Source organism: Schistocerca gregaria, chromosome 1, assembly GCF_023897955.1.
Source record: "Schistocerca gregaria isolate iqSchGreg1 chromosome 1, iqSchGreg1.2, whole genome shotgun sequence".
Taxonomy (NCBI): domain Eukaryota; kingdom Metazoa; phylum Arthropoda; class Insecta; order Orthoptera; family Acrididae; genus Schistocerca; species Schistocerca gregaria.
In genome coordinates, this window is record NC_064920.1 from 187,167,227 (window position 1) to 187,184,978 (window position 17,752).

Genomic DNA, 17,752 nt, shown 5'->3' on the forward strand with positions numbered 1-17,752 from the left:
TTAACATTCTGCATGTATGAGGGAAACAATAAGAAAATTGAAGGCATGGCACTGTCTCTGTTGTAACTGTGATATTGAAGTTCATCAGTGTCAGATTCTTGGGAATGGTCTGACCATATTCTGTTGCATTGTATTAGTTGCAGTCAGTTTGTCCCAGTGCCTTGACCTATAAGTTTTTCTTTGGCCTCTCCATCAGGAATCTATGTATAGTAAACATAAAATTTTGAAGATGTTGTGGGAAACAATTGAAGAGCAAGAAGTATTAACTTAGTGAAAGCATTTATGTGTGGAAACTAACAGCTGATTTTCTGCTTCTGTTTTGCATTTATAGACAACACAAGTAACCATTTTTCCCGAATTAACATTATTATTTCAATGAATGATGCAGCAATGCTCCCAACCGCTTTCCTCATAGCTCATACCTCTGTAATAGACATAGATGCAAGACCTATCCCATACATCCTCCTACCACCACCTACTCCAGTCCGGTCACTAACATCACCTATCGCATCAAAGGCCAGTGAAACCAGTCATGTGATCTACAAGCTGAGTTGCAACCACCATGCTGCATTCTGTGTAGGCATGACAACCAACAAGCTGTCTTGTCTGCGTGAATGGCCACTGACAAACTGTGGCCAATAAACAAGTGGACCACCCTGTTGCTAAACACGCTACCAAACATGACATCTTTCATTTCAATGCTTCACATCCTGTGCCATATGGATTCTTTCCACCAACAGGGAGCTATTCTGAATTTTGCAAGTAGGAACTTTCCCTGCAATACATCCTATGTTCCCATAACCCTTCTGGTCTTAACTAAACAGCTGTTATTCCACCATCACACCCCACACCCAGTCTTTTTACTTCTCTACTTTCCCACTACTACTCCCCCCCCCATCCGTGCCAACTCTCCCCTGCCCTCTGTCTAACCTGCAGCACTTCATTGTCCGCCACCCCCACCATGCTATCCCTCCCCCTACATCTACATCTACATCTGCATCTGCATCGTGCTCTCCTCGGGAGGTATAAGTAGGGGGAAGAAATACATTCGATACCTCATCCAGAAACGCACCTTCTCGAAACCTGGCGAGCAAGCTACACTGCGATGCAGAGCACCTCTCTTGCAGTCTGCCACTTGAGTTTGCTAAACATCACCGTAACGCTATCATGGTTACCAAATAACCCTGTGACGAAACGCGCCGCTCTTCTTTGGATCTTCTCTATCTTCTCTGTCAACCCAATCTGGTACGAATCCCAAACTGATGAGCAATACTCAAGTATAGGTTGAACGAGTGTTTTGTAAGCCACCTCCTTTGTTGATGGACCACATTTTCTAAGGACTCTCCCAATGAATCTCAACCTGGTACCCGCCTTACCAACAATTAATTTTATATGATCATTCCACTTCAAATTGTTCCGCACGCATACTTCCAGATATTTTACAGAAGTAACTGCTACCAGTGTTTGTTCCGCTATCATATAATCATACAATAAAGGATCCTTCTTTCTATGTATTCACAGTACATTACACTCCCCTGTGGCATGCCAGAGGTTACTTTAACGTCTGTAGACATCTCTCCATTGATAACAACATGATGTGTTCTGTTTGCTAAAAACTCTTAAATCCAGCCACACAGCTGGTCTGATATTCCGTAGGCTCTTACTTTGTTTATCAGGCGACAGTGCGGAACTGTATCGAACGCCTTCCGGATGGCAAGGAAAATAGCATCTACCTGGGAGCCTGTATCTAATATTTTCTGGGTCTCATGAACGAATAAAGCGAGTTGGGTCTGACACGATCGCTGTTTCCGGAATCCATGTTGATTCCTACAGAGTAAATGCTGGGTTTCCAAAAACGACATGATACTCGAGCAAAAAACATGTTCTAAAGTTCTACAACAGATCGACGTTAGAGATATAGGTCTATAGTTTTGCGCATCTGCTTGACGACCCTTCTTGAAGACTGGGACTACCCGTGCTCTTTTCCAATCATTTGTAACCTTCCTTTCCTCTAGAGACTTGCGGTACACGGCTGTTAGAAGGGGGGCAAGTTCTTTCGCGTACTCTGTGTAGAATCGAATTGGTATCCCGTCAGGTCCAGTGGACTTTCCTCAGTTGAGTGATTCCAGTTGCTTTTCTATTCCTTGGACACTTATTTCTATGTCAGCCATTTTTTTGTTTGTGCGAGAATTTAGAGAAGGAACTGCAGTGCAGTCTTCCTCTGTGAAACAGCTTTGGAAAAAGGTGTTTAATATTTCAGCTTTACGCGTGTCATCCTCTGTTTCAATGCCATCATCATCCCGGAGTGTCTGGATATGCTGTTTCGAACCTTTTTACTGATTTAACTTAAGACCATAACTTCTTAGGATTTTCTGTCAAGTCCGTACATAGAATTCTACTTTCGAATTCACTGAACGCTTCACGCATAGCCCTCCTTACGCTAACTTTGACATCCTTTAGGTTCTGTTTGTCTGAGAAGTTTTGGCTGCGTTTAAACTTGGAGTGAAGCTCTCTTTGCTTTCGCAGTAGTTTTCTAACTTTGTTGTTGAACCACGGTGGCTTTTTCCCATCCCTCACAGTTTTACTCGGCGCGTACCCCTCCCCACCCCATCCTCTTCCTTACCACCACCAAGTCGCCACTCCCACCATGCACTAGCGCTGCTGCTCACAGTGTCATTTCAGTTGCTGAGAGACTGCAGTCGTGTGTGAGTTGTGTTTGCATGAGTGTGTGCATGTCTGTTGTCTCTTGTTGACAAAGGTGTTAATGGCTGAAAGCTTTATTTGTGAATTCTATTTGTTGTGCATATCTGTGTCATAGCATCTCCACTATATGGTGAGTAGCAACTTTCCTTTTTGTAATATTGTTACATTCATTTCTGGATTTTCCATTGTTTGATTTTTGCCTGATGGCTTTTCTTTGATCCTAATCCAGTGCTGTTTTCCTTTGTTATTATTTTCTGATGCATCACTATACTGAATTTTTACCCTTCATTCTCTTCTTTCCTGTGTTTCTCTTGTCGCCTTACAAACTGCACTGCATGCTCTACTTACGAGCCACACTGTATCAACTGTCTCGGCCGCGCACAACAGATGTCTACAAGTCCACGTTGATTGTTGGTGCAGCTTTGTATGCCCCACATCACTCCTGCAGATATAATGACTCCTATACTTTCAAACTGATCAATGCCCCTGTGTCAATCTCCTGTATTTTTGCATGTTATTTCCCACACCCTTCCAGTGCCACACGACCTTGTATCTCATCCTATGAATCCCTCACACTTATCCACCCTCAGACCCTTGCTGCCCACAGTAATATATATTTTTAAATAATTTATTCTCTACTTTCATCCTTGTGATTTCTCGCCAGTTTTAGTGAGCTTTCGCATTTTGCTGTTGTCGACTCCCTCAGATTTCATTGTTTCCTCTTTTGCATCTATTTCACCTTTTTTGTGGATTTTCCCATTTATTTGGGTTTATTTTTACGAAATTTTTCAGGCGTAATTGTACATTATTTATGTAATTTTTAGAATTTTTTCCACCACCATGGATCTTTGCTCTTTCCATCTGCATCAATGCAGAAAAGTTTCGTTATCCCTAGCCAGATCCCAGTCCAACATACGTTTCCTGCGTTTTTGCTTGGCTCATTGAATCCCCCTAAAAGGCCTTACCACCAAATTACCCATCTCTAGCTGCCACCCCCCTTTCCACAATGACCTCCACCTGTTCAGATTCCACTAATCCTTAACCCTCACCAACACAGTCCTGCAAAACCATATCCACCAAGCCCAGATCTCCTTGCAGTACCTTCTCTCCATCCGCAGAATTCTCCTGCTATGCAATCCCAAATTCCTGGAACCCATAAGACACATTGAAACTCTTGCTCTGCAGGAATTTGAGCAACATGCACAATGCTACCTCAAAAAGCTCTGCAACCTGCTCACTTACTACTTGGAGTACCACTGTCCACCATCTCTACAACAACCTCCAAACCTCCCCCACATCTTCTCATAGCTTACAAACCCTGTCTCACAGACCTCCTACACTTACCTAACTCTCCCATACTCGTTCCCACCAGCATACAGAATCCAGAACCTAACAGACCTGTAACACAGTCATGAACCTTTCCTCCAGAAACCTTAGCCCCACAGAAATATCAGTCCTTTCCAAAGACCTCACCTTTTACCCCACTCCCAAAATTCAGTCATGCAGGACTCTTGGTAAAGACCTCCTTCTCTCGGTCCCTACAGTGGAAACACTTTTTCACCACCATCCCTACCAATCAGACTCAACCAAAGACCAATATTTAACCCTGCCTAACTAATTCACTCCTCCATCCAACCGTGATTCACCCCCACTGCCCCCAAATCACCCCCTGTTAACCTTCAAGAATTTCTTAACCTCGAACCTTGCCTCACCGTTATTTCCCAAATCCCTCAACATGCCTATTAACCTTACGATCATAGAATGAACCGCAGTCCTGTGGGGTCTTGCCCACTCATCTTGTGTAAGGTGCCTAAAGGATGCTACATTCTCAGAATGCTATACAACAATTCAAGCAAATCACATTAATAGTTTTTATTTCAAATAAGCAGATTGCCAATACTTAACTTTGTGTTTATAATGGGTTGTCGCACGCAATGGGTGACATGCAAATAAGTAATGTTCTTCGCTATAGACAATGTCCATGTTGATATGGATCACATGTTACTGCTATCATAGTGCTTTCCTAGTGTCCACCTTCTAACTGTCCTGGTCTGTGAGTGCTGGTCTAGTACTGTGTGACCGAGGCTGGCTGGTGTGGTGCTTATGTTTTCTTCTTGTAGAGGCTGCTCCTGTCATGGTGACATCCTGGTCAGCGTGCTATTGGCTGATGTCGTCTTACAACCATCTCTGTGGTTGTGTTCTTCAACTTCGTGTTGGCACTTTTCATTAAGCCAGAACAGCGATGGACCTTTGTCGTGTAGGGAGTACGACCACGGTGGGGGAGGCAGGAGCTTGGGCGCAATGCAGGACCAGAAGGTGTGGCTGCAGGGGACATCAAGCTTCCGGTCGCACCCTGCCATTCGGCCTGTGCTCTGGCAGAAATGTCCCCTGGAAAACAACCTGAAGGGTACGCATCCACCTCCTGATGCCATGAACCAGATGAAGAAGGTGGCGACCGCTGCAGTGTGGTTGGGTCCGGCTCCATCGGTACGACAAGAGTCAGTGGAGGAGGCGAAGGGTCCGCCTCCATCTCCATGAGGTTGTCCCACGGTGTCATGATGACACCCTCTGGCAGCTGCTGTGGCTGTGCTGTCCTCTGGATCCATGAATCTGTGGGAAGAGACACTAAAAGCTCATCTTGCACATGACAGAGGTGATGTTGATTTTGATTGTGGTGCTGTAAGCCATCTGGATCTGGAATAAGATACATGCAAGCATCAAGTCAACAGAAGATCTTGCCTCGCACCCATCTATTGCTGCTGCTAAAAACCCTGTAAAAGATAATTTCATGTGGCGCAAACCGATACTTGCGGCCTTCCTTTGGCACCGGATGCTGAGGAGGATGGAGCATTGTCCAATGGCGGCAGCCATGAAGAAATTCTGCTGTTGATGCGAGAAACAGTTGCAGTGCTTGATCCCTGGTGTGTGTGGAGCAAAGCCTGGCCATTTGCTGCTTGAAGGTATTGACAAAATGGCAGATTAAAACTATGTGCCCGACCGAGACTTGAACTCGGGACCTTTGCCTTTCGTGGGCAAGTGCTCTACCACCTGAGCTACCGAAGCACGACTCACGCCCTGTACTCACAGCTTTACTTGTGCCAGTATCTCTATGGAAACATCCCCCACGCTGTGGCTAAGCCATGTCTCTACAATATCCTTTCTTTCAGCAGTGCTAGTTCTGTAAGGTTCGCAGGAGAGCTTCTGTAAAGTTTGGAACTTAGGAGTCGTGCTTCGGTAGCTCAGATGGTAGAGCACTTGCCTGCAAAGGGCAAAGGTTCCGAGTTCGAGTCTACGGCCACACAGTTTTAATCTGCCAGGAAGTTTCATATCAGCGCACACTCCGCTGCAGAGTGAAAACCTCATTCTATTGACAAAATGTTCCGCTTCGCCGTTTGACTGTGGATGGAACAGTGCACTACTTGCATGCTGTATGCCATTGTATTCACAGGATGTTTCAAATTCATTTGACATGAACTGGGGTCTGTTGTCTGATACAATTACGTTAGGTAAATCTTCTAGGCAAAAAATAGAGGACAACACCTGAATTGTGGTACGTGACATTGTCGCATTTATTGGCATACCAAAAGGAAACTTGCTATACGAGTCAGCCATAATCAACCAACGAGTGTTCCAAAAAGGGCCCTCAAAGTCTATGTACACATGTTGCCATGGTGATTCCAACTTAGGCCAAGCAGAGAGCCGGCCGCTATGGCGGAGTTGTTCTAGGCACTTCAGTCTGGAACCGCTATGGCTGCAGGTCTGAATCCTGCCTCGGGCATGGATGTGTGTGATGTCCTTAGGTTAGTTAGGTTTAAGTAGTTCTAAGTTCAAGGGGACTGTTGACCTCAGATGTTAAGTCCCATAGTGCTCAGAGCCAAGCAGAGAATTTTTGTGGCGGAGCAGGTTCATTTCCCACACATGCATGATGCTCTGACATCATCTGTTCTATTTGGGCACCCATACCCAGCCAAGTACAGTGTTGACGCGCTAACTGTTTCATACGAACAATCCCCCAGTGTCCTTGGTGAAGTAACTGCAGCACTTCTTTGTGCAGAGCTTTAGGGATCAACACACATGACTGTCCTCTATTTGAATAGGAATCACACCTTTCTGTACAGTGAGGCTATGCCAATGGGCAAAGTGTCGGTGCACTACAGGTTTCTGTATGCTATGCAAGGAACGAAGCCAAGATGTGTGAATATATGTTAGCAAAATGTTCAAGCTTCCATGGCCTGTGCAATTTTCCTGTAGTTCAGCAGGAAAGATTGAAGCAATTCAGAATCCTGTGCATCATTGTGACAATAAGATGCAGCAGAAGCGTCAAAGTCTGTATCAGGGCCAATCGGAAGATGGGAAAGTGCGTCCGCATTATTATGTTGAGCTGTCAGATGATAAACAATCTCGTACTGATATCGAGACAACAGCAAAGCCCATTTTTGCTACTTTTTGGCAGTTCGTACTGGAACCGGTTTCATTGAATGAAACAAGGACTGAAAAGGCTTGTGATCCGTTACTAAGTAAAATTTTCTGCCATACAAATAGTGGTGGAGTTTGGTGACACAATACACAACAGGCAATGCCTCTTTCTCAATTTGTGAATAGTTACTTTGAGCTTTGGGCAACACTTTTGATGCAAAAGTAATAAGCCTATCTTTATCACCAATTCCGTGCAAGAGCACTGATTCTGTAAGAAGAAGTTTCAACTTGCAATACAATTGGTTTGTTGGGATCAAGGTAAACTAAGCATCTGTCACAGAGCAATGCCTCTTTAAGTGTTTGAAAAGCTACATGGCACTCATCTGTCCAAACAAAGGGGACATTCTTGCGACACAAGCGATGCAATGTATCTGTGATTTACGCAGCTTTGATATGAACCAAATATAATAGTTCTTTTTCCCTAAGACTGACTGCAATTCTGTGATATTGTGAGGAGCTGGCAAGTCTCGTATGGCTAAGAAATGCAACTGAAGAGGATGCACACCTTGACTGTTTATGACATGACCAAGACACTACAACTCAGTTTTTAAAAAGTCACTCTTGTCCATTCTACACTTTAGCCCTGCCTCGGATAACACATGAAACAAAGCATGCAAATTTGCAATATGTTCTTCAGATGGACAACCTGCTATGACAATACCGTCCAAATAGTTTTAACAGTTTGGCACTTGTGCAGTCAGCTGCTCCTAATACCGTTGGAAAAGGTGGGTGCGGAAGCACTGCCAAAAGGCAAATGCAAATATTTAAACAAGCCCAAATGAGTATTAACTACACACACTTTTTGGAATTCTTCATCAAGCATTATTTGAAGATATGCGTTGCGCAAATCAGTTTTTGAAAAGTAGTGTCCAGTGCCTAATTTGTCCTCGAAATCCTCTGGGTTTGGCAATGGATAAGTATCAATCACAGTTTGTGTGTTGACTGTAGACTTAAAGTAAACACAGAGGCAAATGTGACCGGAAGGTTTGGGGATCAAAACCAGTGGACTTGCCCATTGACAAGCTTTGAGTTCAACCGCAATTTTGTCCCGTAATGCAATGGGAACAGTTCTGGCCCAGCAAAATTTCAGCTGAACATTGTCTTTCAGAGTAATATGTGCAACAAAATTGTTAGCTTTGCCTAGACATTCAGAAAATAGTTCTAGGAATTCTTTCAGCAAGATAGCTACACTGTCTTTTGTATGGAATGCAGACACTGACAACACATTGTCCTGAATGATAAAGCCAAACATATCAAAAGAATCAAGATCAAATATCTTCACACAATCGTGTGATTGTAGCAGTGCAAAAGTAACTGTTCATGTATTCGAGTGATACACAGCAGACAAGATACATGTTCCGAGAACAGGAATGTCTGGTCCATTATAAGCCATCAATTGTGTGCTACTGTTAGACAGGTGTGTAGAGCCTAACAGTTAATATGTGTGACGATTCAGCAGTGTGACAGAGGCACCTGTGTCCAACTGAAATTTCCCACGTTTCCCACAAAGAAATAATTGAAGAAAAAGTTTGTTCGACTGGCGTATCACTGAAGAAACTGCTCACGTGCCAGTTTTGTGAATGCCTGTTGCAGACTTTGAATGTACTGCATTAATGACATGGGCCTATGACTAGAGTTTTTTGAGTGGGATGAAATCTTATGTTTGTTCTGTTGCAAACATATGGATTGTACATGTCCTTTCTTACCACAAGTGTAACATTGAGCTTGTTGAGAGGGGCCTTCTTGCCAAACCTTCATGGAAGATTGTTTGCTTGACATGGCAAGCTGCTGCCACCGCCGAATGGGCCGATCGCAACTAAGAGTCTTAACCCGACAAATAGCTGGCTGCTCAAATTTATGAGCTGACAAGGCACCTGAATTGTACTGATCTAATATTTGCACTACCTGCTGAATTGATGGATTGGACTTTTTCAGAATTTTTTCTCTGAGTTGTATATCAGGTACATTGTACACGATTGCATCACGCAACATAACATTTGAATTTGTATTTCCTTTTTTTTGGAATTAAAGAATTGATACCTAGCTGCTACCACATTTATTTGTTGGTCACAATAGTTAGTGACTCCATAATTTGGTCATAATTGAGTTCACTCTGAGTGGCATTAGAAAATAACTTACTGATGAGGTGGAACACTGCACTGCCTGCCATGGATAAGGAATAATGGCTTTTCACGGTACCTGGTACCTTGTGAGCTAGGAGGTGTCCTTCAAACTAGGACAACCATTCGAGCCATTCCTCATCTTGTTCACAAAACTGTTGAAAAGACGATATAGCAGCAGGTGTTGCTTGTTCCATTGGGCATGCAACATTAGCCAGACGCTGCTGCACTGCATTGAGTAACGTAGAGATTTGCTGCATCTGGAACCAAAACATCTGGATTAGCTGTGTGGCAACTAACACTGGCGGGTTTGGCACCTTAGCAGGGAGCAGAATAGGTGGGGTGGGCATGTTGCAAGTTACAAATGCAACCAACAGACAAGGCAAGCAAGCAATATAAGGACAAAAGCAAAGAAAATTTTTGCAGGGGCCATGTGAAAACTTTGATTAGCAATTACAACAAGAAACTATTAAAACAAATAAGTGCCACTGCAAATGAAAGACAAAAGAGAATTAAGGTGCCAGCAAACAAAAAATTCCTTGGCTGTCAGGCCAGGGTTTGTAAGTCCTCATCGCCAATGTGGGGTCTTCCCCACTCATCTCGTATAGGCTGCCTAAAGGATGCTGCATTCTTGGAAAGCTATACAACAATTCAGACTTGTCAAATTAATAGTTTTTATTTCAAATAAACAGATCGACAATACTTAACTTTGTATGCGTAACGGGTTGTCACAAACGGTGGGCGACATGCAAATCAGTAATGTTCTTTACTATAGACAGTGTTCATGTAAGCAGTTGATATGGGTCACACTTTAATGCTATCATAGAGCTCTCTTAGTGTCCAACTTCTGACTATCCTGGTCTACAAGTTCCGGTCTAGAACTGTGCTGCCGAGGCTGGCAGGAGCGGCACTTATATTATCTTCTTGTAGAGGGCGCTCCTGTCATGGTGACGTCTGGTCAGCCTGCTATTGGCTGAAGTCGTCTCACAGCCTTCTCTGCGGTTGTGTTCTTCATCTTCGTGCTGTCGCTTTTCATTATTCTGGAACAAGTCCACCATCTAAATACTGATTTCGACCTTATAATCCTACCTGCAGACAAAGGGTCCACCACTGTTGGTTTGAACCCCCTTCCACCTACAAACATTGCCACAGATCCTTAGGCCCATCCCAGAAGCTCTCCCCGGAGTCCATCTCTACTCACCCCTACCACACTCTGCACTCCTACCTACTACATGCTCCCTAAAATCCTTAAACCTAACCACCCAGGACTCTCCATTGTGGCTGGTTACTGTGCCCCCACTGAGAGAATCTCTGCTCTCATAGACAAACACCTTCAACCTATTAACTGGAACCTACCCTCCTATATAAAAGATACCAACTATTTCCTCCACCGACTCTTCACAGTTCCTGTCCCTTGACCACACGGTGCCCTGATCATCACTATTGATGCCACCTCCCTTTACACTAACATTCCTAATGCCTGTGGCCTTACTGCTATTAAACACTACCTTTCCCAACACTTGAAGGATCTCAAACCAACAGCCTCCTTCATAGTCTCCATGACCGACTACACCCTCACCCACAATTTCTTCTCCTTTGCAAGCATTACTTACAAACAAATCCGGGGTAAGGCTATGCGCACCCACATGGCACGATCCTATGCCAACCTATTCATGGGCCATCTAGAGGAGTCCTTTCTAAAAACCCAGAATCCCAAACACTTCACCTGGTTCAAATTCATTGATGACATCTCTGCGATCTCGATTCAGGCGTGAGGACACCGTATCCACATTCCTCCAGAACATCAAGAACTCCCAACCTACTCTTACTCCTGCTCAGCTTAAGAAGCCACCTTCCTAGATGTTGACCTCCACCTCAAAGATGGCTGCATCAGCACCTCTGTCCACATCAAACCTACTAACCACCAGCAATACCTCCATGTCGACAGCTGCCACCCGTTCCATACCAAGAAGTCCTTTCCGAACAGCCTAGCACCCATTGGTCATTGCATCTGTAGTGACGAGTGGTCCCTCTCGAAATATACCAAGGGACTCACTGAAGCCTCCACAGACCACAATTATCCTCCCAACCTTTTACAGAAACAAATTTACCATGCCATATCTTTTGTCTCCAACCACCTCCCAAAGTCCCACCGTCCAGCCACAGTGGAGCATTTCCCTCATAACTCAGTACCACCCAGGACTGAAGTAACTGAATTACATTCTCCGCCAGGGTTTCGACTTCCTCTCAGCATGCCCTGTAATCAGAAATGTCCTGCCCACTTGGACTCGCATTCGGGAGGACGACGGTTCAATCCCGTTTCCGGCCATCCTGGTTTAGGTTTTCCGTGATTTCCCTAAATCGCTTCAGGCAAATGCCAGGATGGTTCCTTTGAAAGGGCACGGCCGATTTCCTTCCCCATCCTTCCCTCACCCGAGCTTGCGCTCCGTCTCTAATGACCTCGTTGTCGACGGGACGTTAAACACTAAGATCCTCTTCCTCCTCCTGCCCACTATCCTTCCCACCCCTCCCACAGTGGTATTCCACCGTCCACTGCACCTACACTATATACTCCTCCATCCTTACACAACCCCTGCTCCCAACCCCTTACCTCATGGCTCATATCCCTGTAATAGAACTAGATGCAAGACCTGTCCCATACATCCTCCCACCACTACCTAATCCGGTCCAGTCACTAACGTAATCTATTTCATCAAAGGCAGGGCTACCCGTGAATCCAGTCATGAGGTCTACAAGCTGAGCTGCATCCACTGTGCTGCATTCTATGTGATCATAACAACCAACAAGCTGTCTGTCTGCATGAATGACCACCAACAAACTTTGGCCAAGATACAAGTGGACCACCCTATTGCTGAACATGCTGCCAAACATGACATTCTTCCCAAACGTGACATTCTTCCCAAACGTGACATCCTTCATTTCAGTGACTGCTTCACAGCCTGTGCCATATGGATCCTTCCCACCAACACCAGCTTTCCGAAATGCACATGTGGGAACCTTTGCCTCAATCTTCGTTAGTCACTTTCCTCACACATCCAGCCCCTTCCCTGTTCTCATTCCAGCACTTCACAGCCATTATTCCACTGTCACATCTAGTCATTTCACTTCTCTCCTTTTCCGCTACTTCTCCCCCCCCCCCCCTCCCTCCCCCACCTCTTCCGTGCCCTCTGCCTAACCTGCAGCACTTCATTGTCCATCACCACCACCATACTATCCCTCTCCCTCCCTGCCCCAGCCTCCTCCTTACCCCCACCCAGTTGCCGCTCCCGTCATGCACTGGTGCTGCTGCTCATGGTTTTGTTTCAGTTGGCTGAGACTGCAGGTGTGTGTGTCAGTTTTGTTTGCGTGCGCGTGCCTGTGAGTGTGAGAGTGTGTGTGTGTGTGTGTGTGTGTGTGTGTGTGTGTGTGTGTGTGAGAGAGAGAGAGAGAGACAGTGTTTTTGTTGTGCCTATCTGTGACTCAGCATCTCTGCAATATGTTGAGTAGCAACTCTCCTTTTCTTAATATTGTTACATTCCATTGATTTGAGCAATAAATATATTTTATTCACAGTGCTTTTGTTTTCAACATACGGTGGAGTGCTGAAGTTGCTGTCTTCATGTTTACGGCTTTAGGATATCTTTGTAAATTGTAACTTCCTTGGCGACACATGAGCTTACTGGTGCCCCATTCCTGTGTAACCGCTTCACTGTCTGTCCCTCCAGTCAGTCCACTGTTAAAATTCAGTCTGATTACTTATTAAAACATTTTAATTTATAATTTGACTGACCAATTGTGAATGGCATTGTGCTTTGGCACATCCCAATGTTTTTACAAATATTGGAGTATGCATTTCAGTTACATCTGTTTTGATTCATTCCATTTTAAGGTTATTCCATTTAGTGTTATTACTTGTGATTTTTCCTGTACTCTTCTGTCGAACCTCTAGCTGAGTACCCAGCATAGGTAAGCATATATCCTAGTCTTCTATTAGTTTGCCCCCCCCCCCCCCCCCCTCCATCTCCTCCTCCACCTCCCAGTCCCAGTTTCTGTGTATCTCATCCTGTTCCCTCTCTGTTCACCTGTCCCCCACCTCTCTGTTCATTTGCTTCTCCCCCTCTGTTCATCTCCCCCCCCCCCCCCCTCGCCCTCTTAAGTCCATCTCCCCCTTTCTTCTCTCACTGTTGATCTCCTCCTCTTTATGTCCATTTCCCCCTCGTGCTCTCTCTCTCTATCCATTTTCTCCTCCCCCTTTCTTTCTCCATGTTATCATCCCCATCCCACCCCAGTCCCACAGCATCTCTTTGCAGATAGTAAGTAATATGTTGGCTCTGTGCCAATACAGAAAAGTTTTCTATCCCTAGCCAGAACCCAGTTCCACGTACTGTTCCTTCGTTAATGCCTAGCTGATGACTTCCCTCCATCCCCAAATGGCTCGACCATCAAATTACCCATCTCCAGTTTGCAACGCCTCATTGCACAATGACCTATCTTTGTTCAGATTCTGTCTGTCAGTCCATAACCCTCACCACACTAGTAGTACAAGACAATAAATCAGGCCAAAAACTCTTTACATCACCTCCTCTCCATTGATAAAATTCTTCTGTCCTGCAATCCGAAATTCCTGTATCCTATCTCCCTCACTGAAATTGTTGCCCTCCAGGAGCTAGAGCAGCATGCACAACCCACATCAAAAAGTCGCCAAACTGGTCACCAGAAGTAACATTCTGGTCTTGTTGAAGACTTATTTCCTTCTTCCTTCAGTGGAAACACTTTTTCGCCACCAATCCTACCTATCAGGTTCTGCCACATCCAGTTCACTCCTCCACCCAACAGTGATCCACGCTCATGGCCCCCAAATCAACCCTATTAACAATCCAGAATTTCTTAACTTCAGACCTTGCCTCACAATCATTCCCCAAATCCTTCAATAAGGAAACAAATCTGACATCCACCACTTAAAAATGGATCACAATCTTACAATCCAATCTGTTGACAAAGGCTCCACCACTGTGGTTGTGTTCCACAGGAATTACCTTGTGGAGGGACTCTGCCAGCTGTCAGATTCATCCACATACAGTCCCTGTCACAGTGATCCCAATCAGAAATCTAACGTCTCCCTCCTCAAATCCTTAGGCCCATACCAAAATCTCTGAACTGACTCTCTCTCCCTCCTCGTCCCTACCACTATCCGTACATGCTTTCTAAACTCCATAAAGCCACCCACTCAGGATACCCCATTGTGACTGGTTACTGTGCCTCTACTGAGAGAATCTCTGCTTTCATGGTCCAACATCTGTAGCCTATTATGCTCACCAACTCTCCACATTTCCTGTTCCTTTACCACACAGTGTCCTACTCACCACTGTCGATGCCACCTCCCTGTACACTAACATCCAAACTGCCCACGGCCTTGCTGGTATTGAATAATACCTTTCCCAACACACTACCGACTTCAAGCTTACGACATTCTTCCTGGTCACCATGACCAACTATTACCCCACTCACAATTACTTCTGCCTTGAAGGCATCAATTGAATCAATGGTACAGCAAGGGGCACCCGCATGGCACCATCCAGTGCCAAGCTATTCGTGGGCCATTGATAGGAATCCTTCGTAACCACCCAGAATCCAAAACCCCTCACCTAGTTCAGGTTCATTGATGACATCTTTGTGATCTGGACAAAGGGTGAGGGCTCCCTATCCACATTCTTCCAGAACCTCAACACCTTCTCCTGCATTCACATGGTCCTCCTTAGCCCAACAGGGCACCTTCCTTAATGTTGTCCCAAGGACGGCTACATCAGTACCTCCATTCATATCAGATGTACCAACCACAAGTAGAATAAAATATTCTCGGACTTCTTGCCGCGTCAAATCTTGGTAAAACCTCGAGCTTTCGACGATATTCACCACCATCGTCATCCTGACGATGGTACAGCTCGAGGTTTTACTAAGATTTGATGCGGCAAGAAGTACGAGAATATTTTATTCAACAGTGCCGTCGCGAAAGACTTCGTTCTCGTACAACCACAAGAAGTATGTCCATACCAAGAAGTTGAATCCCTCCCAAATAGCCTTAACTACCCATGGTTGCTGCATCTTTAGTGACGAGCAGACCCTCTCCAAATATACGAATCGTCTCACTGAGGCCTTCAGAGACTGAAATTACCCTCTCATCACTGCACAGAAGCAGATCTCCCATGCTTTGTCTCCACAGTTCACCTTCCAACTATTCACATACCCACTGTCTGGTCATAAAGCAGCACTCACCTCATGATTCAGTACCACACAGAACTAGGACAATTGAATCACATCCTCTGCCAGGGTTCTGACTACCCCTCTTCATGCCGTGGAATGAGGAATATCCTACCTACTATCATTCCCACAGTGGTATTCTGCCACACACCGAACCCATGCAACATCCTTTCCCACCCCTACTCTACCCCCACTCCAAGTGACTTGCATTATGGCTCATATCCCTTTGATAGACATAGATGCAAAATGTGTCCCATACATCCCACCAACACTTACTTCAGTATGGTGACATGCATCTCCTCTTCCGTCAAAGGCAGAGCTAGCTGTGAAAGCAGTCATGTGATCTATAAATTAAGCTGCAACCGCTGTGCTGCTTTCTACATAGGCATATAGCTATCAAACTGTCTGTCAGCGTGAGTGACCACCAACAAACCATGGCCAAGAGACAACTGGATCATCCAGTTGCTGAACATGCCGCCAACACACTGTGCTTCACTTTAATGAGTAGTTCACAGTGTTCACTGTAAGCATCCTTCTTACCAACACCAGTGTTTTGGAATTTCTCAGGTGGGAACTCTCCCTGCAATATAAACATCTGTAACCTCAACCTTTGGTAGTCTCTGCCTCCACCTGTCTATCTCCTTCCTTGCTCCCACTCCATCACTAGTTTTCCCCACTTCTCTACCTCTCTCCTATTGTGCTTCCCTTTATCCACCCCAGTCCAACCTGCTAACTTTTACCTAGCAACCTTACGCTGTCCCTAACACATTGCTGCACACTGCCACAAGCAGCACTATACCTCTTCCCCACCCCTACTCTGCTACCCTCCCCTTACCAGCCCCAGGCCTCCTCGTTACCATACCACCCGTGTTAGATTGCTGCTCCCGTCAGATGTAGTTGATGTCCAGCCAGCCACAGTGGTCATGTGTGTGTGACCTGTGATTGTGTGAATGCATGTGTATTTTCTACTTCAGAAAAAGGTCTGTTGGCCAAAAGTTAAAACAAATAACAATCTTTTCATTGCAACTGTTTGCAACTCAATGTCTCACACATATTAAACATATTTCACATGTACTTGCAACGAATTTCACTTGCAGTTTTGTTTTCTTACAGCTCAATGTTTATGATGTAGTGTCTCCTGTACTGTGTATCACACAGTGACATAATTTTGGAGCTGCATCCATGTGAATACTGTCTGGAAATGTATTGCAAATAGAGCTAGTAGTAAAGAAATAATAAATCAAAATGTCATGCATAATGTGGCAGTTTTTACACATCTCGAAAGTCACTAAGTGCCCTCATTCTCAAACACTGGCTAAGTAATCTTGGAGTTAGTGCACATAAGCTATGCTCTTTTTCACCCTCACTTCCACCCCTTTGAGAGGTAGGTAGTTCTTACCTTCACAGTTGTTCTTTCCAGACAGTAGTTTGATTGAAACCAATCCAGTGGTTTAGGAGATGTGGGACATACATACTTACATCCACATTTATAATATGTATGTATTAGATAGTAATTGCACTCATTAATGCCACAATGAAATGAACTTCTTTCTGCATGTTGACTTCTACAGGGGCAGTTCGTTTCAGTTTGGCATAGGAAATGTACTTTTGATGTTTGCTAATAAAGCTACATTGTCTTCTTTGCAGGGAGCAGAAGTCTTGTGTGCTGGGCAGTCCTAGAATTGTCAAGCATCAGTTACTGGAATTTCTCAGTCCTATTTCTCTCCACCATGGCATAAACTTCATAGCAGCTATTGCCATTGCATGGCAGGAACGTAAACAAACTGGTCCTCAAACTGGACGAAAGGTTTGTTTTTGACGATTTTTAGTTTGTGTGTGTGTGTGTGTGTGTGTGTGTGAGAGAGAGAGAGAGAGAGAGAGAGAGAGAGAGAGAGAGAGAGAGAGAGAGAGAGAGAGACGCTTACTCTAGCATCTTTTCTTTTTCTGATTTTTTATTTTCTTGTAACCAATATTTTACAAGTGAAGACTGTATTACATTTTTTCCACCTTTTATGTATGCTTGAAGACTAAATAAGGTTTGCATTTGTTATTGTGCCTTTGTGGGTCATCGAATAAAATGATGGCTGTGAGGGTGGCAGTGAAGTGAGTGCATTGAATTAAGATTTTATGTTATCAGTATTTTCACTTTGGCTTCTTGACTACACTCATGTTGGAACTCATGTGTACAGTGGAAG

General features: G+C 44.6%; 1 protein-coding gene across 2 annotated transcripts in view; it reads left to right on the forward strand.

Annotated features, from left to right (window-relative positions):
- The window catches only part of LOC126336429 (protein dopey-1 homolog), a 341,808-nt gene that overhangs the window by 188,681 nt on the left and 135,375 nt on the right, over positions 1-17,752 (forward strand). For both annotated transcript variants that reach the window (XM_050000134.1, XM_050000125.1), the window contains exon 22: positions 17,205-17,364. In XM_050000134.1, the coding sequence (XP_049856091.1) occupies positions 17,205-17,364 (160 nt within the window). The remainder of the gene's footprint in view (positions 1-17,204; positions 17,365-17,752) is intronic.